The sequence below is a fragment of the Branchiostoma lanceolatum genome, chromosome 14 (genome assembly GCF_035083965.1).
Source record: "Branchiostoma lanceolatum isolate klBraLanc5 chromosome 14, klBraLanc5.hap2, whole genome shotgun sequence".
NCBI lineage: Eukaryota > Metazoa > Chordata > Leptocardii > Amphioxiformes > Branchiostomatidae > Branchiostoma > Branchiostoma lanceolatum.
The window spans coordinates 14,334,816-14,360,179 of NC_089735.1; the positions used below are offsets into that span (position 1 = coordinate 14,334,816).

The 25,364-nt window shown below is 40.6% G+C and overlaps 3 protein-coding genes across 7 annotated transcripts in view; 2 read left to right on the top strand and 1 right to left on the bottom strand.

Moving 5' to 3' along the window:
- Nucleotides 1-9,424, top strand: part of LOC136448290 (calcium uptake protein 1, mitochondrial-like) — a 28,554-nt gene extending 19,130 nt beyond the window's left edge. The window contains exons 5-15 of one of the 5 annotated variants that reach the window (XM_066447667.1): nt 60-97; nt 659-694; nt 1,426-1,452; nt 1,982-1,996; nt 2,687-2,804; nt 3,121-3,203; nt 3,796-3,996; nt 4,644-4,787; nt 5,288-5,405; nt 7,349-7,438; nt 7,828-9,424. In XM_066447667.1, coding sequence (XP_066303764.1) covers nt 60-97; nt 659-694; nt 1,426-1,452; nt 1,982-1,996; nt 2,687-2,804; nt 3,121-3,203; nt 3,796-3,996; nt 4,644-4,787; nt 5,288-5,405; nt 7,349-7,438; nt 7,828-7,970 — 1,013 coding nt within the window. In that variant the 3' untranslated portion in view covers nt 7,971-9,424. The remainder of the gene's footprint in view (nt 1-59; nt 98-658; nt 695-1,425; nt 1,453-1,981; nt 1,997-2,686; nt 2,805-3,120; nt 3,204-3,795; nt 3,997-4,643; nt 4,788-5,287; nt 5,406-7,348; nt 7,439-7,827) is intronic. The other 4 variants (XM_066447669.1, XM_066447670.1, XM_066447671.1 and 1 more) reach the window with 4 other exon arrangements.
- Nucleotides 9,425-9,565: 141 nt separating this feature from the next.
- Nucleotides 9,566-21,543, bottom strand: LOC136448289 (alpha-L-iduronidase-like). The gene is made up of 16 exons (XM_066447666.1): nt 21,314-21,543; nt 20,662-20,802; nt 20,089-20,279; nt 19,495-19,590; nt 17,866-18,068; nt 17,150-17,253; nt 16,361-16,439; nt 15,735-15,863; nt 15,155-15,278; nt 14,182-14,257; nt 13,904-14,016; nt 13,215-13,336; nt 12,632-12,757; nt 11,940-12,016; nt 11,255-11,376; nt 9,566-10,301 (listed from the first exon to the last, which is right to left on the bottom strand). The coding sequence occupies exons 1-16, from the start codon at nt 21,466-21,468 to the stop codon at nt 10,207-10,209; spliced, it is 1,953 nt and encodes a 650-aa protein (XP_066303763.1). The 5' UTR covers nt 21,469-21,543; the 3' UTR covers nt 9,566-10,206.
- A 31-nt stretch (nt 21,544-21,574) lies between these two features.
- Nucleotides 21,575-24,774, top strand: LOC136448296 (uncharacterized). The gene is made up of 3 exons (XM_066447678.1): nt 21,575-22,270; nt 22,981-23,164; nt 23,701-24,774. The coding sequence occupies exons 1-3, from the start codon at nt 22,027-22,029 to the stop codon at nt 23,876-23,878; spliced, it is 606 nt and encodes a 201-aa protein (XP_066303775.1). The 5' UTR covers nt 21,575-22,026; the 3' UTR covers nt 23,879-24,774.
- The last annotated feature ends 590 nt before the right edge of the window (nt 24,775-25,364 follow it).

Sequence of the window (25,364 nt, forward strand, 5' to 3'; positions counted from 1 at the left end):
TACATCAGTTCTATAATTATAATAAATTTGTTTCTTCTTCTTCATCATAACAAATCCAGGTCTTGGGCTGGACCAATTCAGACATGTTCACATCAAGGTAAGTGATTCGCTTCACAAGACGAGGAACGTCTCAGAACCAAGATCACATGCTACAGGAAGTTACCAAGTTGTTTAATTAGGAAGAGTATGACATTATAAGGGACCAACCATGCTGTAGAATTCATAACTGAAAACAAAATTGCCTTCAGTATTTGCTATAATTGCTAACGTGAATGATGAACATTGCCATAACTTATAATTATATATTAGATATAACAGGACATGATCATTGGGCTTTCTCCTGATAACATTACCTTTACCCTCCTGAAAGGAAGGTGCTTAACTATGCCATTTACCACTCTGCATGAAAAACAATCCTCTGATGTAAAACACTACTGCATGTCCAGAGTCATCCCTAAGTATCTTTGACATTCATGCGTACTCTACCCTACTACTAAGTCCTGAATCGGCAAGATTTCTCCACCGAACGTTCTCCTGAATGATTTGAAAGAAAGTTCATTCAGTAACCTGTGTGTTTTGCACTCCACTTCTCTCTTCCTTTATTTCCTAACACACCTTTTTACATGTTCTTTCTTTGGATGTCTGTTTGTGACCCAAGCATCACCACACTGCTTCACACGCCGAGCTCTTGGCGGTGAGTCCAAGCATGCCCCCTAGCTGTTAACATCAGGCCTGCAACCTCGTCAAACTGACATAATGGCAATATGGCTGAAAAGTAACCAAAAAAGCAGTTGATTGAATTTGATTTAGTTTCGATTGGTGCTGATGCAAAGATATAAACTGCATCAAAGATAAAGTATATCAAAGTTAAGTTTGTGTGTTGTACACATCTGTCATACACAACTATAAATGTATGTTACAATGTGGCCTTGCTATATGAATTATGATGTATATAATGAAATATATGTTGACACTCAAAACCTGAAAAGTTGTTTTGGTACTGGTGGTAATATTTTATTTACAACGGAGTTTAGAACCAAAAAATTGCATTCAGTTTTTATTTTTTTTACAACCAATCACTTCAGTCAGGTGTGGCAAATATGTTATCCAGCCCAGTATCATTAAAAAACATTATCCTCTTTGTGTTTTAAGCCCCCCTCCCCCTCAGAAGAGCTATTGCTGATGTTCATAGTAACCTTATTTTATTCACCAAGTTTCCAGAGAGAAGTGAAGTAAGATGATGATATGTTGCTTTAATTTTCACTCGATTCAAAGTGAATTCACACCCTTTTAGAGAGTTGAGCTGTTTTAAAACACACGCATACTAATACAACACAATTTTGGTGTGTTTGCCTAATGTCTGTGTTGTGTAATGTGTTCATGTGCTTTTGTAATGTTCCTGTCTTCTGCATTCTTCTTCAAAAGCTTCACGATCACCATTCTCTCCGTATGGTGAGTTACACAATGTTGATTACCGTAATTCTGCATCCAACACGCCCGAACTGAGGGTATCCTTTCTATGAGCTCTGTCAAGCAGTTTAGTTTGAAGTCAGGGAAGGGTAGGTATGTGCATGTTGTGGTATATTTATATACTGAAGAGTTACAAATCTGCTGCTGTACATTATTGCGTATATCGAGCTCAGGTAATATGGCTGTGCATGTACAGTAAAGCCATAAGAGCTTTGAGAGCCAAAAGAAAAAAGAAAATTTTTTTGCGAAATTTCAAAGATTCTTTGGAATTTTGGAGTGTTAAATCTCTGTTTTTGTACGCCTACACCAAGAGGCAATGAACAAAAACACAACTATTTAATAAACTGGATTAGATCAAATTTACTGTAACCACCACTGCCAGTGTAAGGCATGTTGAGACTAATTCAGAAGTGTGTTCTGTGTCCAAACTCCATGTACATGTCTGTGTATGTTGTCTGTCCTCTATCACTATCAGTCAAGTGTTAAACTTTCTTTTCCCTCCCGTGTGTAGGGACTCCACGCTAAAGTAAGTCAGTACAAACCAGCAAAAATTGCTCAGAAATCCACAGTAAAATTTTTCCAGCATGGCAAAAGGTCTTGTGCTGGCTCTACATTGTATAAGAAAATATGTAATGTCTTGGAAATTCAACGGCAAACCCTGGATACACCCTTGAGTACAGCCACAGTGAGAAAAAGCAGCCATGTGCTTAAAGATGCGTGAAAAGAGATGTTTCCATGTAATTGTTATTGTTGCTGCTGTTGTGATGTACAATCCAATGTGATGCGCGACTTTCCCAAAGATTGGCTATAAAACTTCCATTCTACTCTTTTTAGAGTCATCTAAATGCAAAGTTTGTATAAACAGGTTGTGCTCAATTTATCCTAAAAGCAATGGCTGAATAAAACAGTCAAAGCATGCTATAATTTTCCCCACTATAAGAAGTGCAGAACAGCTAGATGAGTGCGACAGGTTAGTCATGTTTGCATGGCTTTCAATATTCATATAATGGTTGCCCATGCTCTGCAGTTATGTGTTTTTCCATAGTATATACAGATGTTGAAATATGACCACACATTGGTGTAATCTGCTTTTAATAAAATTTCTTTTAAGTTCTCTTTCTAAAGCACAAAAACTTTCTGGTATCAAACTTTGTCCATTCGTTTGGATCCTAACATGTGGGGTTTCTAAGTGTTGTTCCTCCATGCTTTACTCCAGGCGATACGCGCGGATGTGGAGACTAAGTTTGGAGACGATGGGAACATCTTCAACAAACTGGGAGAAAATGGTCTCATCAACTTCACTGACTATATCTTCTTACTTACTGTACTGGCAAGTAAGTCATCAACTTTACTGACTACATTATTCTTACTTACGGTACTGGTAAGTAAGTCATCAACTTCACTGACTATATCTTCTTACTGTACTGGCAAGTAAGTCACTCTGAATTCCTTTTGGCTTCTTTTGACACTTTTGTGAGATACATGTTAGTAATTGATCATAGATACAGTTACTTTAGAAAGTATGCATAATCAAGATATGGTACAATTTAAACTTTGAAAAATAATACATAGCACATAGCTTTGTCTTATACTTTCTTTAGCTTGATACTTAAGATTATATTCATGTTATCTATGATGCTTTTTTTATAGCCCCACGACGGAACTTTGAGATAGCATTCCGTATGTACGACCTGGATGGAAATGGACACCTGTCATATGACGAGTTTGAAAAGGTACAGAATTCTCTCAATTCCCCCTGAATTATATACATTTTTTTATAGTCAAGCAGATACAAGATGCACAATTTTGTGTACATATATCTCTAAAGTTGTAGATCCATTTCTTTATGTCATGTGACAGTGTATAATGATGCACTTGAGTGCATGAGAGCATCATTCTTATCTATAAGTACAGCAAAATACAATGTATATGTCATCATTCATAGTGTCTTACCAAATATCCTTTCAGAAAAGGTGTTATATCTTAGCTAGAGTACATTTAATAATGTAGTCCTCCTGTATCATTTTCTATACCATCCTCGGTCGAACTTCAGACTGAGGACAAAGCATGACACTTTTTCGTTAGCTAGTAGTACATGTACATTTGTAAGTGCATTACGGCTTCGCTATGGCTCACTCAGGAGTAGAAGGGAAACTGTAAAAAGTTTTTTACATGATTACACTTAAACATGTATTTATTCATTAATCATCACCAATTGTGTAAGTCCCTTCAGTTCTGAGCAGCTGAGCTCACCAACAAGTTTACCAAAATAAATGTATGGCACAGCACATAATTATATAATGTTGATGTCACATTTCTCTTCAGGTCCAGAGTGTCGTGTTCCACCAAACGTCGACAGGAATGCGTCATCGCGACCGCAGCACCACGGGGAACGTGATGGCGAAGGCCGGAGTCGGAAGTGCGTTGGCGAGATACTTCTTTGGCGAAGAGATGGACCAGACTCTGACAGTGGACAAGTTTTTGTCCTTCCAGTCACAGCTGCAGCATGAAATTCTCAGGATCGAGGTAGGAAATCTGACAGGCGCTTTTTTCATCTGAGAAATCCTTGCTTATTAACCTTTAACACTCTGAAGTAGCTATTTGACACCCAATTTCCTTTTGGTTACAGAGTTAGGCAGCAGGGAGAAGGTTAAACTCTCTTAATCTGTATGGCCCTACATGTCAGTACGCACTGGTACATGTACATGCACATACATATGTTGTGCTTACTAATTCCACTGATATTGTACAGCATAGCGTGTGTAGTCCAGTGGTTAAACTTAAAGACTCTGCCTGTGGACCAGGAGGTTGGGAGTTTGATTCCTCCTGGCTGTTCTTACTCACCCGACTCGCACGCTACTGGAAATGGTCGCAATCCTTAGGACAAGACATTAAGCCATGACCCACTGTTCATTGTACTTGTCCAAAAGAGCTAGGGGAATTTCCTCTGCACAATGAACCTGTAAAAACTGTACATAGCGTCAGTTTTCTCTGTTACTACCAGACTGTGTGTGGAAGAGTAGCTCTTCAGTGAGCTTAATTTGATCAATATCATTATCACTATCTTCTACTATGTGAGTATGTCACTACACTATTGCACCATTAAATTAATATGTTCCAATGCCCATAATATTGTGTATTACCAATACTGTAATGTTTTATCTGTCATACAGTTTGAGAGATATGACCCAGACGACGGGAAGATCTCAGTGCGAGACTTCTGCGATGTCATGCTGACGTATGCAGGATTGTCAGACAACAGGAAGAAGAAGATGATGGCCAGGGTCAAGAAGTACTTCAAGGAGAAGGAGGACGAGGTAGTTTTATGATATTTTACATCTTAAGGAAATTTTCATCTGTGTTGGTAGAAGTTACTGTAAATGCAGAAATGTTCACGGTCGTTTTATGTTTGCCCACCTATTACTGTAGAGCTACAGAACTATTGTTTCCAATGCGAACTTAAAACCACCACGAACACTCCCTACCGCAAAATGAAAACCACGCAAACATAAATGCATTTACAGTATTCTGTATCAAGTTGAATGTAATTTCCAACAAAAAGAATTGGACTAAGTCTTGCTCAAAGACAAGGGGGTGCCTTAGACTTTCTGAAACTTATGATCCACTGCTCACTGAGTCACATGTTCTATCTGCATAACGTGACATCATAGAAGCAGTGGATTGCTCATTCCTTGACAAAGTCTGGAGTAAAAACTGTTGATCAAATTAAGGAAATTTTCTTTTCCAATCCATATTTTGTGACAATGTAGGAAGTCTAACCGTAATTTTCATTACTTGACATTTTGTCTCTTCTTAGGAAGTGCCGGGGGTGACCTTTGAAGATTACAAGAACTTCTTTCAAGTGTTAAAGAACATAAATGATGTGGACACGGCACTGACGTTTTACCATGTGGCTGGGGCGTCCATAGACCCAGGTACATTAAACTCATCTTATATCCATCAAAGTTATACCATGTCATGCTTTTATAGGCATGACATTATAAAACACTCTAAATATAGAAAATTACAATTTTTACGATGATAGTTTGATGAGGACACTTAAGTTTGTTATTCCTGGTTGGGATATAAAAGATAATAAAAATCGCTGCATAAATGTAACCTTGAAAGGACTTGGGATGGGACCAATTACATACAGAATTCTGATGAGCCACATTCTGTTATTACTCCTTATTATGATGTCTGATGTTGATACACTGCTTATGATAGACTCTTTTTGGAGAACCTAAACCTCAAGGGAAGATATGACATTGATTGCATGTAGGTACAGTCAAACCTGTATTAGCGGTCACCTTTGCATAGCGGCCACCTGCCCATAGTGGTCACTTTTTGTCGGTCCCTTGGATTTTTGCCATTGACATACGCATTAAGAATTAGGCTATAGCGGCCACCTGTCCAACACAGTCGCGGCCAGACGATTTTCGGTCCCGTGATTACAGTAACACTGCCGATAACGGTCACGGCGCGCCGGTAGAAGCCGCATCGCCACCGCACGCCAGGTTCAAAATCTTCATTTTTTCACGCAGTTATCAAATTTATGTGGACTCAACTGGATAGGATTATAATAAAGAAAACCAGAATGTTTTATCTTTGTTAGAAAATCCGTGGTTTGACGCAAAGTCAAGTATAATTTTCTTCACATGGCGTTTGTACATTGTGGCAAAATTGACCATTTCTGTGCATTTCGACTGGACAAATATTACGGCAGCTTTTTGGAAAATACAACCCGCACATGTACCTGATGCGGTAAGTTCGCGAAATGTTTCAATGCCGGCCCAAGTTCCGTTTTCCCCGGGAATTCATCCAAAATTGAGCTCAAAACGTGTTTCGCGCGATTTTCAAAATGGCGCTGATAGTCACCAGCATAAAGGTCAACGGAAGACACCACTGTTACGGAGGTATAATATGCTAAATTTATTTTGCTGCAAAGTATCACTGAGGATGATTACTTTACCAAAAGCTTCAAAATAAAAATGAATACTAAATATGATGTAAAATTTGGGCTATTGCAATTTTCTGAAAAGAAAAAAAGCCATCAAAAGAGCGACCTTCTTCTGAGTACCCTACATGTATATATTAGCATAATGGTAGAAGCTGATAAACAGCAACAGACTAAGGGAAACTGTCGCCACGATTTTGTGTTTGAAAACGGTCAAAAACGAACAGTTAAAGTGGCAACTGAGCAACATGTATTTTGTTCTTAAACTAACTAGGTGGCATTTTGCTGCGAAGGACTTTGTTTCATATGATTAAAACTCGTTGGTGACGCGTGTGCCTGCAGCGAAGCAGTCGCGAAGGATCAAGAGTAGAGTATGGCAATGCTGGTCTGTTCAGACATGAAGCTCGAGCAAGCCATGGGTTTTGGAGTTGGCAGATACAATAATTCTTTTCTTCAAGCCAATAATAGACTGAAGTAAAAGAAGAACAATCGAACTTCTAAAATGTTACTTACCTATGCAATGTTTACTGAATTACCTATGCAATGTTTACATGTGTACTGTACGGTGAATAAATGTATCTCAGTTGGTACTGAAAACATGTGTCACTCGAGGTCAATTAATTGACTTTTTCTCCATAGCGGCCACCTGTCCTTAGCGGCCAGTTTTCGCCAGTCCCTTGAGTGACCGCTATAGACAGGTTTGACTGTATTTGTACAAGTAGGTGTTTGAAATGGAAGAACTGATTCAGAAGTAAGAATCATTACTTTGTTCACAAAATCAGAAGCCTGCAACACAAGGATGCAATCTTTCAGAAGTGGGATAGATCACACATACATGCACAATATAACACGGGTATGGCTATTACTATTAGTAAACACGACAAGAACTTCACATTTTTGTTTTCTATGACATGTTCACAGCCACCCTGAAGCATGTAGCTCTGACAGTGGCTGGAGTGGAGCTGAATGACCATGTCGTGGAGATTGTCTTCAAGCTGTTTGATGAAAACGGTGGGTTCAACAACTGTCAGTCCTCCTCTCAATAATTTGTTTTACTGTATCTCCAAAAAGACTTTGCTACAGTCTAAGTATACTGAATGATAAATGATGATTCATGGTGAACACATTCGAGTAATAACATTGATGGTCAATTGCCAAGGGATCTGAACTGAGGTGGCATTAATGCCCAAAATGCCAGAGTAATCCAGCATCAGTGCTACACCCGTCCAGCACTGCATACCACTTTTGCAAGGGCTGTTGTTTGATTTAGTAGCAACAGCACTATTACTTTTCAATGATATCTGTAACTGTAAAAGTTGATGGAAGGGATTCAAACAAGCTGACGCATGCCGTAAGGCTTTTTTTTTTTACAAATTGTACTGAAAGCAATATTTTTACAGATGATGGTGAACTGAGCAACAAGGAGTTTGTGTCCATCATGAAACAGCGCATGATGCGAGGACTGGAGAAACCAAAGGACACGGGATTCACACGACTTCTCTCAGCCATGCTGAAGTGTACAAAGGAAACTAAACTTATCTAGGCTAATCTTTAGACTATTGCTGCTTTCGGTGTTATGTTGGGATGTAAAAAGAAAAGGAAGAAAGAGGAAGAAAACTAATTCAGAAGAATATTTGTGCCAGACAATAAAAGGCTAGGGGGCTTTGTACATGTATAAATGCCATACTGCATGATGTACCAATTTAGGCTTATTAATGTCACATGATTGTGATGTAATATTGGAACAAATTTGTGTACGTGCAACGTCTGTATTCTCCAAGCTGAGGTTGCGGTCAAGGGGGCTTTTAGCGGCCATGTTTTTTTTTTAGTCTGCCTCCCTTCTGAAAAAAATCATGGCCTAGCCCCTCCTTGACCATAACCTCTGCTTGGAGAATGCATAAATCTACATGAATCACTTGCTGTGCTAAATATTCCTTCAACTGTTGGTGTGTTGTGGGGAAGGGGGTGATTTGCAAGGGTACTTACTAATAGGCTAGCAATTGCAAGAGCCTATAGCTAGACAAAACTATAAATCTTTGATGTTTTGACCAAAGGTCCAATAACTGGGGAAACTTTTCCAGCATTAGATTTGAATCGTAAGAATCTTGTAGTGATACAATATTGATCTCTTATTGTGATTAATGTCAAAGTTCATTCTTTTTCTTTTACTCAACACCATAAAGAGAAATTATTATAAAGATTAAAAACCGGGTAGAATTAAAATCTCAGTCCAAATGTATACGACATAACTGTGTGTGTCTGTGTTAACAAGTATTTGTACTTAATGTATTGTACATACTATACATTACATGGTGGATTGATAACTTTGCTTTCAAAACTATGCACTTACATGTAGAGGCATGCAAAGGAACTAGTCAAACAACGGTGCTTGAATAGTCAGCTAGTCGACTTTTAGACAACTACATGTAAATTGTGATGAACTTGAAGCTTCTATCTTGACAACATACCAGTTAGTTAACTAAAGGTTATAGCTTTGACAGTACATTGTTGTTTAGTAACTAGAAAACTTACAAACCTTTGCTACTAAAGTATATGTATGACGAAAATTTGGACTGGCCTGCCCATGCATTTTTGGAGTTATCCAGTTCACAAACATGGGTGGCAACATTTCCTCTATGTGTGAACATGTATTATCTGAATTGAATTTGTGTGGAACTAAATGTTGGTTTTATCGTGCACTAAGTTTCTTTATACAATGATAACATTGCATGTTGTGTTCAGTACCTTTCTTTTGTCGGCCTGTACAGGTGATTGACTATGCACAGGAATCATTGAAATCAATTTAGGATTTGTAAAATGGTTTATCACTACACAAGGTACAAAATCTTAAGAAGATAACGTTACACGTGGCATTTTACATATTTTGTGTTGGTTAGGAGTTCAGTATTTTTGTTGTTCCTTTCCTATGAGTAAGCACCATCAGTCTATGTTGTTTTATTAAAGATACATTCTGGGTTGATTACATTGAAACTTGTACCTGTGGTTATTTCTTGCTCTTTTTTTGGCTGGTGTATAGCACTTAGTTGTGGACACATCACATATCTAGAAGTTACATCATGCAAAATCTACAGTCTTCTCCACTGTTCTTGAGTCATTGAGAATATCAGAAAACACACATAAGGTTCCCACAGTGATAAAGTCTTTTATTGTGGTAATTTAAACTGGGAACAGCAAAGGACACAATATTCAATTCATATCAGGATGAACACTCACCTTGAGCCATTTATTGTACTATTTTGTTACAAAATTCAAATCAGCTCAGCAACTTTGATTGTTTTATGACTTTGTTCTCCTGGTATATATTCAGAATACAACACTGGCACTGAGGGTGATGCGAAAGTTTGTGTTGTATTCTATTTTTTTCAAACCACCCGGGAAAACACACATCAAGAAAATATGGTGTCTTTCAAAAAAAATTGTTAACAACGGCAATTCCAACGTACAAATCCAGTACTCCTATTTGAATTTTAGATAGCGGCGCACACAAAGTACGACTTTCGAATAGATGCCCGTGTGATACAAGTAGAAGCCCGTGTGATATATCACCCGGTCCAGAACACCTGTATTGAATGTTATCATAACCCAGGTACGACATGAATAAAGATATTACTGCAGCACGAGTTGAATACAAGCTACATGTATATGTAGTATTCTTCTAGTTCCACCAACCTATAAATGTATAATTATGCTACACGTTATAAGTTTGTTTATTGGGCGGTGGATAACAAAGAGCAAAAGTCTTCAAATGGTCTCTATTTCTAAAGTTTCTGAGGCAGGGAGTACTCCCCAGCCCTCCCCCAGTAGTCCACTGCACGTACACGGTACCAGCCACGCACTGTGGTCACCGTTAGACCTGAAACATAAAACTATGGATTAGTAAAGGCTCTCTTAAAAGCCCTAACAAATACATTACACAATTGCTTCTACAGAGAAGAAGGAAAGAAAATAAAGAATTCAATGAGCTACAATGGACAGGTCACTAGGCTATGATTTATACCATTCACCCGGACGGGAGACCTGGCGCATCCCTGTCTTGTATGACAGCCAACGAAAGGGTATGTCACCCCGTAAAGGGCGGTATAACCCCGTCGCCGCGAAAGCACGTCGACTGATGATGATAATACAGAGGTGGCCACTTTTAACTACAAGTTTGATTGTCACATTTTCAAATATTTGTCCTGGTAAGTTTAGTAAAAACAGATGCCTTTGGCAGTTACATGTAGATGTTTATTTTAGTTCCCACAAAGCTGAAAGAGAAGTTGTGTTTGACTTTATTTGGATCCGCAATTACTTATTTTACGACAGCTATTCTTCCAGTGGTCCTTAAAGAATATGTATAAGTCTTAACCTTCTCCCTGCTGCCTAACTCTGTAACCAATGGGGAATTGGGTGCCAAATGGCTACTTCAATGTGCTAAAGCACCCATCACAAATAAGAAGTTCAGCTCGGCTGACGTGTTGTCGAGCTTCAAATTTGCATTTTCAGCCGAAGTACGGCCGACATCCTGTCAATTACGCGGGCTTCGGGCAATTTTAGCAATAAAAGTTGATCCAAATATTGGCCTTTTACCAGGTTAGTCGATACTGTATTCGTCCATGTCCAAGACATGGTACCATCTCATGGGGGATTTTTAGTTTTTAGTGTTCGATGGACGTCGCTCGAAATTTTTATGGGAAAACATGGTCGACGCTCGGGCAATTTTGAAATTCGTCGAGTTTCGGGCGATCTACAAAGTCGGCCGAATCTTGCAAGATATGTGACATCGTCTTGAAGGTGAAAGTCACTACAAGGTTGACATTTGCAAACCTGAAGGAATCTGGGAGGGTGAATACACGAAAGCTGTGAAGATCTGGTCTCTCTGGTTGATCCGTTTGTACGGTCCTTTCCGACTAGAGCTGGAGAACTCCACTTCAAATGTCAGCAGACATCTGCAACAGACAATCATCAACAATTTGTCAAGTTGTAATGTTTCATTTCATTATCAACTGTTAATTTCATTTACCTGAATGTCTAGCCTTCATCACTCTGTCTTAACTGAATTTCAGGTGACCAAATAAAGTTCGTGCCATACAAATGTAGTTCTACAACCCCCTGCAAAGTGGTGAAGCAGTAATAATTTCAACTATGTTCAATCCTTATTATGAGACAACACATCCAAGCTACTTTTACATGGTGTTTTAATTTTGAAAAAAAAAAAAAACATGGCGGCGTCTGTGTGGCATAGTTCCAGAGCATCCAGCTATGAACCAATGAGACCCAGGTTCAATCCTTGGGTGTACCCAGACATGTCTGGACATGTACCAAGATGTTGTGCCCTTGGGAAAGGCATTAGGGTTGGCATTAGGAAGGGCATCCAGCCGTAAAAAATCTTGCTACAAAAAAGACTAAGGTCTTGTACTTGTGATGAAGTCCATGTGCAAGCATGTCCAACCCCCATGTGATGGGGAATAAGAGACGTTAAATTGGATAGTGAGAGAGAGAGACATCATACCTGGAGTTGACACATTTGTCGTCCCACAGCACCAAAACTGTGTCCTCTGTTATTCTATGTAGTCTGACAGAATTAGTCTGAAACAAAACAAGTGAATTCATGTGCAGAGTACAATGTGTGTAACAAACTTGCATACAGTATATGTCAGAGGTAGCTTCACCTTAAAAAAACAACCTTAGACCCAACCCTTATAGTCAGTTGCTACTGGGCAGAAAGACGTCCCACTCAAATTAAAACATAAAAATAAAATTCTATCTTTGATAGGAATATATGCATCGTCTTTGATGGAGGTTATAGTTTTTATACAAAGTGAACAGTTTCTTGTGGCTAGCCTTGGTGCTGAATACCATCAAACAACAACTTTTTTTTTTATTTTCTTTATTTCACTCAGGTAAAAAGATGATGATACATACATATAACTAATCAAAATACAAAGTGCTGGGGAAAGTTGAGACCAATCTGATCTATAAAATTCCTTACCCGTTTTTCTTAAACAATATGATTTACAATAATGGATTAATAAGTGAGTATATGACAAAGTATACTTTATATACAGTTTTCAATTGACAGTCATAAATTGACAATTTTTGACAAGCAAGCCAGCTTATACAATATCAAGAGAGACGGAAAAGAACTAGGCAAAAAAGCACAAAAATCTAAGAAAGGAGGTTAAAAGAAAGGCTGAGACTTACCTGGTCAGGTTCCTGTTCAGGTTTGGCACACACATGAAGCAGGAGGACCCCAGGTCTGGGAAGGGGGGTGGACAGGGACATGGCACCTGATGTAGGGAAGGGTTTGGGACCAAACCTCTGGGCATTCTTAAATAGGATTGAAAAAAAAAGTAATGGTATCTTTAACAAGTTTTAACTTGCTAAAAAGCTACAGTTTTCCACTTAATAGATATCGATATTGTCAAGAACAGGTGCTTATTGTACAGCACAAAATGAACATTTGTGCCAGGCTAGTGCTCTAATGCAGTTCATTTATGAAAAATAAAAAATGTCAACATTTTCCAGGTATGATGCTAATGCAAAGTTTCAAACCAAGGCATGAATACTAGGATAAACCAAATTGTTAAAAGCTGCTGCAATGCAATAGTTGTAGTGAATAGTCAGAAATGCCAACATTTTCCAGGTATGACGCTAATGCAGTTTTAAACCACTTGGCATGAATACTATGATAAACCAATGTTAAAAGCTGCTGCAATGCATTTAGTTGTAGTGAATAGAGAAAAAACTTCATGGACAGGAAAAGGGGTACAATAGGTGCATGTACCTCTGCTGCCCTCATCTCTGCAAACTGCTGGTTTGTGGGGAACACAGGTTTGCCCTGTTTCAGCCACATGTTGTATGGGTTACTGTGCTGGTTGTCAAGCTGGTACAACACATACATCATGTCTGAAATATAATAAATACAGGAAAAGTCAAACAAGGTCCTGGGCAAACAACAAAAAAATACTCTCCAAGCAGAGGTTGGTGGCGAAGATTGTGACCCCAACAGCCGACAAAACACGGCATATGATGAAAAGGTCACAATCTTCCCCACCAACCTCTGCTCGAAGAGTACAAAAACCAACAACCCCCAAAAGCTATGAACTTCAAGGTTCATCTGTGACACCTGATAAGAATGGGTCAAAGGTGCTTGGCCATCGATATCGGCCCTCCTCTCTGTCAAGGGATGGTCGATGGGCCCTAATGTAGATTGCCTCTTTCACTCCTCTTGAGATTAAATTGTTTTGGTCACACATCGTTCCGCTCAGGTCAAATCAAATTGAGAAGGACAAGAGTACTGGTAAAAGCGCTTTATTTATGTATGGAAATAGCATGTAAATCTATTGATAACTTCCACAAGCCTTTACCAATAAGGCACAATTTCCTATGCAGTTTAAAAGTAGACTTCAAATTGGAAGGAAGTTGCTTTGAAAATATGTAAAGGTTAATCCAATAGGCATCACTGTTACTCACCTGTGGTGTTTTCAGGTGGTCTCAGGTTATCCAGGTTCAGCTGGACTGTGGCCATTGGATGGACCACTTCAGCTGTGTCGTTACTACTGTACACCAGCACAGATGCCTGCCAACTGAACAAAAAATACAGTCAAACCTGCCCAAGGAGACCACTCAGGGGACCGATAAAATCTGTGTGGACACTATAGACAGATTCTTACTACACAATCATACTTGAAGCAAGTTGATTAGGTGATTCCCCCCCCCCATAGGGTTGGTAACTGGATGATATTACCTACCTGTCTGCTGAATGTTCCAAAGAGGGGGTGTGAACAGCTGCTAGAACATCTACAGGGCTATTCATGTCGCCAAGACCTGCAGAAAATCAAATCTTATTTATTTATTCTTTGCATGAGGCCCAGGGCCGATATTAAAAACAACAAGGACAGTATACAGACATTTACATATTACACAAAAATGTCAATGCTACATTTATGCATGTTATACATCATTTCATGAAGGGCATCTGTTCTTTTAATCAAGTACCAAGGACAGGGATGGATAGGTCTGATTATAAGCAAAGGAGGGACAGTGAAACCCATTCAGTACCAAGGACAGGGACGGTAAGGTCCATTCAATGCCAAAGGACAAGGATTTTGAGGCCCATTCAGTACCAAGGACAGGGATGGTGAGGCCCATTCAGTACTAAGGACAGGGATGGTGAGGCCCATTCAGTACCAAGGAAAGGGATGGTAAGGCCCATTCAGTACCAAGGTCAGATATGTTGAAGCCCATTCAGTACCAAGGTCAGACATGTTGAGGCGCATTCAATACCTAGGTCAGAGATGGTGAGGTCTGTTCAGTACCAAGGACAGGAATGGTAAGGTCCATTCAGTGCCAAGGACAGAGATGCTAAGGTCCATTCAGTGCCAAGGACATGGACGGTGAGATCCATTCAGTACCAAGGACAGGAATTTTGAGGCCCATTCAGTACTAAGGACAGGGATGGTGAGGCCCAATCAGGACCAAGGACAGGGATAGTGTGACCCGTTCAGTGCCAAGGACAGGGATGGTAAGGCCCATTTAGTGCCAAGGACAGGGATGGTAGGAATGCCCAATGGTTACACTGACTTCAAATTAGAAAATTACAATGGAGAGCATAGGCAGCAAAGAAAATACACAAGGAGGCTTACTGAAGCATTTCTAAATTCCAGTCTTCGCATATTTTCCTTTCTTTAAGTCCCTTATAAAAGACGACAGCTCTACACTTACTGTTTTCATTTACAAGGTCAGTGAATCCATAAACTTCCTTCTCTCCAAGAAGACTGAGGAGTCCCATCACTGTTAGGACTGGTTTGCGGACAAACTGCACACTGCGTGGCTCAGTCTTGTTCATCTAAGACATCAGAAAATACTCTAAACATACATGGTCTTACTATACTAGGTGTACAACAGGTCACGGAGTACAGTATGCTCAATTTAAGCCTAGGAAAAAAAATGATGTGTTTCAAGTTTCAGTCCTGAAAAAAAAGGTCACTAGTGTAGGGATTCTCTTGTTTCTTTAAAAATTTTGTCCAAAGTGATGCAACAAATACATTTTAGCCATGTAAAACTGATCAAAAGTTTTATTTTCCTTGCCAGTGGCTGACCAGACAAAAAAAGGCTAGGGTCGGCAGGTTTCTGCTAGAGTCGGTCAGATAGCTGGAGACATAACATTTTTTCCTAGGCCTTTCAGATACCTTAACTTAAACATACGGAATTTGGCACTTATTAATGCATATTACCCACAAAACTTATTTATCATTATTTATTAATAATGAACACAGTAAAATCAACAGAGATTTTACCTTACCTGGAATCTAGCTAGCAGTGTTCTTTGTTGGAAGTAGTTGGGGTGAAAGTTCAGGAAGCCGTTGTCGTTACTCAGCAGAGTGTAGGGCAGACCGGCACCAATCATAAACTTCTGGTGCATCACAATCACCTAGAGATAGAGGATAGAAGCATCAAGCTTCTATGCCACCACCATAGTGGCTATTTGAGGCTAAAATACCATCACATAATAGCTTAATTTTCACACTGTTTCCAGGACCTGTCCCTTCGTCCCGGGATGGAAATTTGCTTGTTGGGACGGACAAAAATTTTACCCCTTCCGTCCAAAAATCTGAACTTCATGATATTAAATTGATGAATCTGTACTTTGTAAGCTTAAAATGACAGATCTATCAATGAAAATCTCCCATACAATGAGTACAACAGAAAAGACTGTAAAGCTAGAGACAGCCCTGTAACTTAGACATCTTGCTCTTTTTCTCTTTTTTGTTTTGCAGACTGACCTTATTTTTTTCTGTACTCTAGATCTTATCAGGTATTCAGAGTATGTTATCATACATAAATCAAAGATTGCATGGCCCTGCATGAAAGTATAGTGCTGTTTGCAAAGAACAAGCTGCATGAAAAGTGGTGTTGCAATAGTTTCACCTTTGCCACCATGGCTGCATATCGGACGTCAGCTCTCCACTCTTCTGCCTTACTCCAACCAACCAGAGGGTCAGCCTCACTACAGTAGAAATTAAACACAGCCATTCAATTTTCTGCAGCCGCCATGCATCTACCCTGATGCTCGCGGTTGATTGATTGATTGATTGATTCAATTACTATGCATTGTTGAATGACATGGATTCTATTTTCAAGTCACAGGAAAGCTATGACATCCCACTAGTCATCACAAGAGGGACAAAGATAAATCACCGCCATTCAGTTAATACTGGCATTGGTAACTAGTACATGGACATGATTTTATTTTCAACACAATTCTACCTCACTGGAAAGCTATAACATCCCACTAGTCATCATAATCACAGCTGCTATGTAGAGTTAACATGTATTCTATGTTAACATGTTAAATGTACCAGGGAAATCAACCTCAAGATATTCTCAAGTATCTCTTAATACGGTGATGTTTGGGTTAGAACCTAAGAGGTCCCGGGTTCGAATTCTGTCGTGTCACTGATCTTGTGCCCTTGGGAAAGGCACTTTACACGACTTTTCTCACTTCACTCAGGTGAAAATGAGTATCTAGCTTTGGTTACGGACGTCCCTCAGGTAGGATGTTATATAGAACCCACCACACTTATTGAAAAGAGGAAGGGCCCTGTCTGGTCTGAGCGGGTCGAACCTTACAGTCGGTATAGCCTACAGAATCTACAGCAAAGTTGGTAGCCTCAAAAACAAAAAAGAAGAAGAAAAGAAGAAGATACAAATTCATACTTGTTATAAATTGGAACGTCCTTCAGTTTGGGATACTCAGTCTGTATCTTATGAATTGTGTTCATCTCAGCTGCCAGGATGGTCATGGAGTAGCCTGGAGTCCCCTGTGGGAAAACAGCATTATAAACTAATATCACTTATAAGTCATGCCAAACCATACATGATATGTAATGCTTATTATTGTATAATAGACGTCCATACAACAAAATGCCAAACATGCATTAAGAATCTCTGGCTGAATCTTACAGGACCTGCACTAACACCATATTCCCAATATCTATCCCTAAGACAAGATTAGGTTATATATACAATTGCATGATTTAAGTGGTACTGTCAATGCAGAAATGTTTGCAGGGATTTAATTTCGCGGTAGGGAGAAAATGGAGTGTTTGCGGTGGTTTTCAGTTTGCTTTTAAACCAATAGTAGCGCTACAGTCACACAATGGAACAGCTTTTTGCAGTGGTTTTAAGTTTGCAGTACAGAGTTCATCGTGAAAACTGCGAATATTAAACCATCACGAACATATCTGCATTAACAGTATTATATGCAAACTGAGTATATCTGGTGACAAAATAGTAAGATCTTTTGCAAAGTCTACTTTCATCCAATCAAGAGTAAATGAATCTTTATCTTGACAGCCACACCAACATACACAATGTTATGTGCATGCTACTGACATTTGACATATTTCTTCAAAAGAAGACTATTACAGTACCTTTTTGTGGAAAGATATAAAGTCAAGCCTGACCCCCCTCTCTCCAGTGAAGTAGTTTGTTCCATTTGAGCAGTGCTCTAAGAGTGTCCAACAGATCTTGGAGAAACTGGGTTGTCTGCAAGAAGCTCCTGGGCCACCGAATTTCAGATAAGGGCTAGCCTTCTTCAGGCCCTCCGAGCAGGCATCATAGTAGTTCAGAAAACCTGCAATGTAATAAAGATTGTAACAAAAAGTTAGGGATGGTAAGGCCCATTCAGTACTAAGGACAGGGGTGATAAGGCCCTTTCAGCAGTAAAAACAGGGATGGTATGGCCCATTCAGTACTTAGGACAGGGATGGTAAGGCCCATTCAGTACCAAGGACAGGGATGGTAAGGCCCATTCAGTACTTAGGACAGGGATGGTAAGGCCCATTCAGTTCCAAGGACAGGGGTGGTAAGGCCCATTCAGTGCCAAGGATAGGGATGGTAAGGCCCATTCAGTTCCAAGGACAGGGATGGTAAGGCCCATTCAGTTCCAAGGACAGGGGTGGTAAGGCCCATTCAGTGCCAAGGATAGGGATGGTAAGGCCCTTTCACTACCAAGGACAGGAATGGTAAGGCCCTTCAGTAGTAAGGCCAGGGATGGTTAGGCCCATTCAGTACTTAGGACAGGGATGGTAAGGCCCCTTCAGTAATAAGGACAGGGATTGTAAGGCCCATTCAGTACCAAAGACAGGGATGGTAAGGCCCATTCAGTACTTAGGACAGGGATGGTAAGGCCCATTCAGTACTTAGGACAGGGATGCTAAGGCCCATTCAGTACTTAGGACAGGGATGGTAAGGCCCATTCAGTACTTAGGACAGGGATGGTAAGGCCCATTCAGTACTTAGGACAGGGATGCTAAGGCCCATTCAGTACTTAGGACAGGGATGGTAAGGCCCATTCAGTTCTTAGGACAGGGATGGTAAGGCCCATTCAGTACTTAGGACAGGGATGGTAAGGCCCGTTCCGTACTTAGGACAGGGATGGTAAGGCCTATTTAGTACTAAGGACAGGGATGATAAGGCCCATTCAGTATTCAGGACAGGGATGGTAAGGCCCATTCAGTATTCAGGACAGGGATGGTAAGGCCTATTCCGTACTTAGGACAGGGATGGTAAGGCCCATTCAGTACTTAGGACAGCGATGGTAAGGCCCAGTCAGTACTAAGGACAGGGATGGTAAGGCCCATTCAGTATTAGGACAGGGATGGTAAGGCCCAGTCAGTACTTAGGACAGCGATGGTAAGGCCCATTCAGTACTTAGGACAGGGATGGTAAGGCCCAGTCAGTACTTAGGACAGGGATGGTAAGGCCCATTCAGTACTTACGACAGGGGTGGTAAGGCCCATTCAGTACTTAGGACAGGGATGCTAAGGCCCATTCAGTACTTAGGACAGGGATGGTAAGGCCCATTCAGTACTTAGGACAGGGATGGTAAGGCCCATTCCGTACTTAGGACAGGGATGGTAAGGCCCATTCAGTACTTAGGACAGGGATGGTAAGGGCCATACAGTACCAAGGACAGGGATTGTCAGATCAATTACAAAGTTCTGCTTCCATGTAATAAAGTCATAAATAGTCACACACACGTATTATCATATGTTCACCTTGTACAGTAAAGTTCAAGTTGTCAAAGTCATGGTGGTCAGGTTCATTCCAAGTCTCAAAGTTCCACTTCTCAACATAACCATCGCCATACTCCTCTGTGGAAAAAGAAAAACATTCTGAGAAACAAATATCAAAAACCCTAAATGCAATTAACTTAATTCATCATTCCTTAAAGGGAGGCTAAACTTAAAATTGAAAAGTCTACTAAACTTCGCTAAATATACCCCAAAGTCAAGTCCTCACTTGTTTTACATAAGTCCACAATTGTTCAGGACTCTTCCGTCATTTGTAACTTGGGCCGTTCTGACAGCTACTTGCCTGATGATTGAATTAATCAATTGTCAGGTCACAATATGTGACGTCAGGTCTCAGCATTTCCCATTCAGTATGAAGAAAGATTTCGGATCTGGCTTTCATGAGAACGGATTTCAAGGAATTTTCCGAATTCAAAGCTCACTATCTCCTAGATTCCTATAAATCCATCCTCAGGAAAGTCTGTCTGAAAGTAATCCACCCCCTCACGAAGCCTTAGAATGCCCCAATTGATTATTTTCTTAGAAAAACAACCTGAACATACATGTATCATGACTTACCTATGTACCTATCTGCCAGCTGATACACCAGGTCTCTCCACATGTACACCTGAGTCTTGTTTTCAAAGTCAGTGAAAATGTTGGAGGGGTTCCCCATCAGCTCAAAGCCCGGGAACAGACCATTCTGCCACAGGTTGTCCACCAGGTCATCCAGTTGGGTGAAGTTATAGACTGGACGTCCCGATTCTAGGCTACATGAGGAAAATCACAAAATGTTTTATTCCACTTTTCTGCTTTGTACTATGGGTTCCATGAGCACATCATCCAAAACTACAAATTTGGCAACACTGAAGCACACTACTAAATCTCACAGGACCGCAGCATGTTGGCGACCTCGCTGCATCAAAAAGGGCTTTATAATGGGAATATCATGCATGATGTACTAGTATGACTAAAAAGGCAACAATACACCCAAAGCGTAAAAGAATTTGTTTTTACTGATGAATTTCGTTTAGCAAATTGCTTGGCCGCAGTGAGGCCACCAACGTGGCGCAGCTTCAGTGAGATACTCGCTTTAGTGCAGCACGTTGCACATGTCCACTAAGCTACAAAGATGTGTATCACCTGACGTACCTTGCAGTGACCAGATCCAGTAGCCAATGGATACGGACCTGTTTGATACCGCCCTGTGGTACCGAGCCAATCAGGGCCAAGTTCTGAACCTCATCTTCACTCAGGTCGTACAGGTCTGCCCTCTGGTGAGGAAGAGGGGGACTGCAGGACAAGTAAAACAAGTACCTGTCTGTTGGGGTGTCTCAATGGACTTCACGAAATGCTCACAAAGGAAAAGTTCAGCAACTATAGACTGTGGATTCTTCAGGATCAATGGAAAAAATAATCTTCAAATTTAATATTGTTCCAATATCTTTTAATATATTATCTAAATAATAAACTACCTTTTATTAAGAGCTTTAGATTCATACTTCTTTCATCGAACCTACAGCAATGATCTGTCCCTACAATTTGGTAGTGTGAATAGGAGGAAGTTCTCTGAGGTTATATGAGTTCACAAGGAATCACATGACACCAATGACTAGCTTCCCTTAATACATACTGCCTTCTTCATTTAACCCCGTTAGGTTGAGGGCTACACTGTACAACCAATATAGCCCCAAAGGACTCTATACACTTCGAACAATAGCCTCTGCATTTTATAGTACATGTACAAGAAATCAGACGCACAAAATGACCTGAAGCCATCTCTCATCTACTTGGAGACACTCACCAAAACCCCGTGCTCTCCCAGAAATGAGTCAAGTTGCGAACGATCTTGGAGGCGTCTACGTGTACTTGGTAAGTTGCCAATCCCTCGGCGTTATCGGGAGAACAGGTGATAGATAAGAGCAGAAGAATCCAGCACGAAATCGCACATCCCGACATGTTGTTGGTGGTGCACGTACATTCCACTTCCGCAACGCTTTCCCGCCAGTCAGCTGTTTAGGGTCAAAGTTCACGGCGTCTCGTGTCCAGGGCTACAGAGTACAGAGTTTCCCCTTCTTCCTAGTACAGCGTTCCCCCTACATTCAATGGAGTTGACAGCGTCTCCCCTCCATCCTACAGCGTTCTCTACATTATACAGCGTTGACAACATTCCCCCGCCATCCTACAGCGCCCCCCTCCAGTCTAGCGTTCACCATCCATCCTAGAGCACCCCCCCTCCCCACATCCTACACTACAGCACCCTTCATCCCACAGCGGTCCCCCTCCACCCTACAGTGCCCCCTCCATGCTACAGCATTCCCCCTCCATTCTACAGCATTCCCCCTCCATCCTACAGCATTCCCCCTCCATCCTACAGCATTCCCCCTCCATCCTACAGCATTCCCCCTCCATCCTAGCTACAGCATTCCCCCTCCATCCTACGGCGATCCCTGGTCAACTATCTGAATCATTAGCTTCTGAGATTATCAAAACGTTGACTACAACACAGACCGAGAGATGAGTTCCGATAAAATACCTGCAGGGGGACCAGTGCCGGAGTGCGACCGAGGTCGCGGAGGACTTCATAGTTTAAAAACTGCCATGGGTCTTGTGATGCTAGGTCTGGTGGCCAGTCTTATGTTCCAGGTAATTTGTTCACTGGCCACGTACAACTCCGAGAACGTGCAGGCTATTGTCACCTTGCGTAAACGTGTCGCGGTTCTGGAGTCCAGAGGCCAAGACATGTTTCCCGAACGATCTGGTTGGTGTTATGATGCTAACCGTCTACTTTGTGACATTTTTGTCTTTTAAACAAGGTAATAAAGAAAAGTTATGACGATCCGTCACCCCCTTCTTGACTTATTCTCTTTCAAAGTCTGGAAAAAGTCGTCCCCTGCAGTTTCCAAAGAAGTTGCTAGGGGTCCGAAACTTACACTACTTCCTCACCCTCCCAAAACCTATCTACCACTCAAAAAGCATGCCCATAGCATGTTTAGAACACGAGATATCAAACCCAAAGTTTCGCTGCAGTACCATAAAAGCTGGTAGGGGACCAAAATCATTTTGAGGTCTTACCAAGACAGTCCATCTTGAGTTATCATGTTCACAGACAGACAGACAAACATACACACAAACACACACAAACATATTCATAACCTTGCACTGCACGAAATGGCCTCGTATCCCGGCGTATACGTACAGGGATTCCTCCGGAAATATTCCATATCCCGGTGCGGATTTAGCGTATCCGATATAATTAACGGATACGCTAAATCCGCACCGGGATATGGAATATTTCCGGAGGAATCCCTGTACGTATACGCCGGGATACGAGGCCATTTCGTCCAGTGTTGGCAAAGGTAATAATGTGGAAAGGTATCACACTTTCGTTGGAATGCTTAGTTATACCAATCTTCTCTATCTCAAAGAAATTGATATGGCCTATCCTTTTCTCCACATTTCCTGAATCAGTCACAGACTACTACAACTACTATGATGAACTGGCGCAGAGCATCTGTACAGCGTCCACCAACCAACCATCGTTCATTTTCGCCATCCGACGGGACTGCAGACCCAACGGGGACGGTCTGATGTGTAACGCCATGTGCAAGTCCCGCAGAGCCGCCATGATATCAGCTGTCGGCAACCAGGGAAGGTTTGTTCGAAAGTTAACTATTAGGAAAAGTTATTTTACTACATGGCTATGTTGATTCGATTATATGGATATCTGCATGCACATCAATTTTCTCTGTTACAAAGTGGCTGCTAAATGAGCAAATACTGTAAATGCATTTTAGTTTGCGTGGTTTTAATTTTGCGGAGTGTTCCTGGAGTGTTCCTGGTGGTTTTAAGTTCGCGTTTGAGACAATAGTAGACAATGGGGTAGTAGACAAACAAAATTTTGTGGTGGTTTTAACTTTGTGGTGAAGAGCTTACTGCGAAAACCGTGAACATTTCTGCATTAACAGTATATGGCATAGATTGCAAACAAATATCAAAAAACCAATACTGATGTTTTAGAATGCCAAAGTCAGTTCCAAAGTGGAAGAGGAAGATGTGAAGGAATAAGATTGTATTTTGAAAACGTCATGACTTACCTAAATTGCTATCTGGTAGTTTTGGGATGTTTTCTGTAAGGTTCTGAAATGCCCCTTATTCTACTGTGTCTAACATCTGATTTCTTTTCCACAGCACCTCAGAGTGCTTTGATGCCGTACATGTGTACAAGAATCGCCCAGTCCTTTCACCGGACCACGAGGCTGATGCTGGGAAAGTTGGCCTAGCGGCATATCGTTATTACAGTGGTGGCTGTACCTGGAGGGCTAACCACTGCGGACCCAACTACTGTTGCTGCCGTCTTCGCCCCTAGACTAGAGCACTCTACTGCCTAACTCTGCTGTACAATTAACAGGGCAGTATTCTATGGTTGTGGTTAAGTTTTTGCATAGCTTTTAGCAGTTTCAAATGCTGTTTTAAAAACAAGACAGCAGCAACAAAATGCTCAAAACACCACCACCACAAAAACAAGATGGCCCCTGTGTGACGTCAAGTCCAACATGGAGGTGCGCATGGATGGCGATGAAATCAATACAGGTTTTGCTATCGCAAACCTGAAACAAGGGAGAATTTCTTTGGTCATATTGCAATTGTTTCTGCATGGGTTTTATCTAGATAATGATGTTTTATGCAATTCACATTTTTCAAATCAAATTATTCACATTTCTCAAATCAAGTACAACAGATTTTAAGAGTCTCGATGCTACAGACAGATTTGAAAATTATTATTATTTCAGATGCAACAATCCCCACAATGCAAAAATAGGTAAATATATAAAAGACTGCTTTGTCATTAGGAAAGATAACGAAACTAAAGATTACCCCCACTCAATTGTAACACTATATCAAATACTTATGCTAGCCCTTATTGTGTTAGTAATTAGGATATTAAATTTTGTCTTATGTTTAATAGTTGTTGCCATACATTGTACCATATACAATTGTTGTGCATATCAGTTTGAAGTGCAGACAAAGAAGGGACTACATGTTGCTTAAATGTATCTGCAGTTTATACTGATTAGAAGTGTGTAACAATAACCAAGAGAGTACAAGTATTTTGATGGTCATTTTGTTTCTGTATGTTTTTACCAGTTAGACATGCTTTACAAAATCAAGGGAGAGTACTTCTTTATCATTATTTCACTTGTCTCCGCAAGGTTTGTGCAAATTTGATGTAATGCACAATATGATAAACAATCTTCAGCACTAGTACTGTCATTAAAATCTATTAGTAATCAACCCAAAGTTAACGTAACATGACCAATTAACGTTTGATTTATTCAAAACGTTATTTATCTTAAAACCGCAAGGACAGAGCCAAATGTTAAACCAATGGGCAGAAATATCAGCTCTTCTAACAAGAAAAATGCATGGTTGCGCCGCCGTCGAAAATTCGAATACCTGATTCGGAGGCTGGAATCAATGTTGTTACAGTTTTGTGTTCGAGGACACAAAACTCCCTAAACTTTTGGCTCATTCCGCATTGAAATGTTGGGTATAAGAGAAATAAAATACAACACGGTGTATTTCGCATCACCCTCGGTCCCAGCCCTCCCGCGGGTAGGATCGCCCGACGGCCTACGGGCGTCTGGTGATTCTACCCGCTTGAGGGCTGGTACCTCGGGTGATACGAATCAGGAATACCCCGTGTTGTATTCCATATTGATCACCAAATCTTCAGAATATCTCATTACATCCTATCTAATCCTCCAACTTTCTTCTGGGTAAAAACCTTTAAGATACATGTACTTAAGTTAAGAAATACATGACATACAATGTCATGGATGAAAATAGTTTCA

Excerpts from the sequence above, each read along its gene's own strand:
- LOC136448289 (XM_066447666.1), bottom strand. The coding sequence starts at position 21,468 with ATGTCGGGATGTGCGATTTCGTGCTGGATTCTTCTGCTCTTATCTATC. Across the intron at positions 15,864-16,360 it reads ATGCAGCCATGGTGGCAAAG|GTGATTGTGATGCACCAGAA; the intron begins GTGAAACTATTG and ends CTCTATCTCTAG. Across the intron at positions 14,017-14,181 it reads TTGGAACATTCAGCAGACAG|TTGGCAGGCATCTGTGCTGG; the intron begins GTAGGTAATATC and ends TTTTTTGTTCAG.
- LOC136448296 (XM_066447678.1), top strand. The coding sequence starts at position 22,027 with ATGAGTTCCGATAAAATACCTGCAGGGGGACCAGTGCCGGAGTGCGAC. Across the intron at positions 22,271-22,980 it reads CATGTTTCCCGAACGATCTG|TCACAGACTACTACAACTAC; the intron begins GTTGGTGTTATG and ends TTCCTGAATCAG. Across the intron at positions 23,165-23,700 it reads GCTGTCGGCAACCAGGGAAG|CACCTCAGAGTGCTTTGATG; the intron begins GTTTGTTCGAAA and ends TCTTTTCCACAG.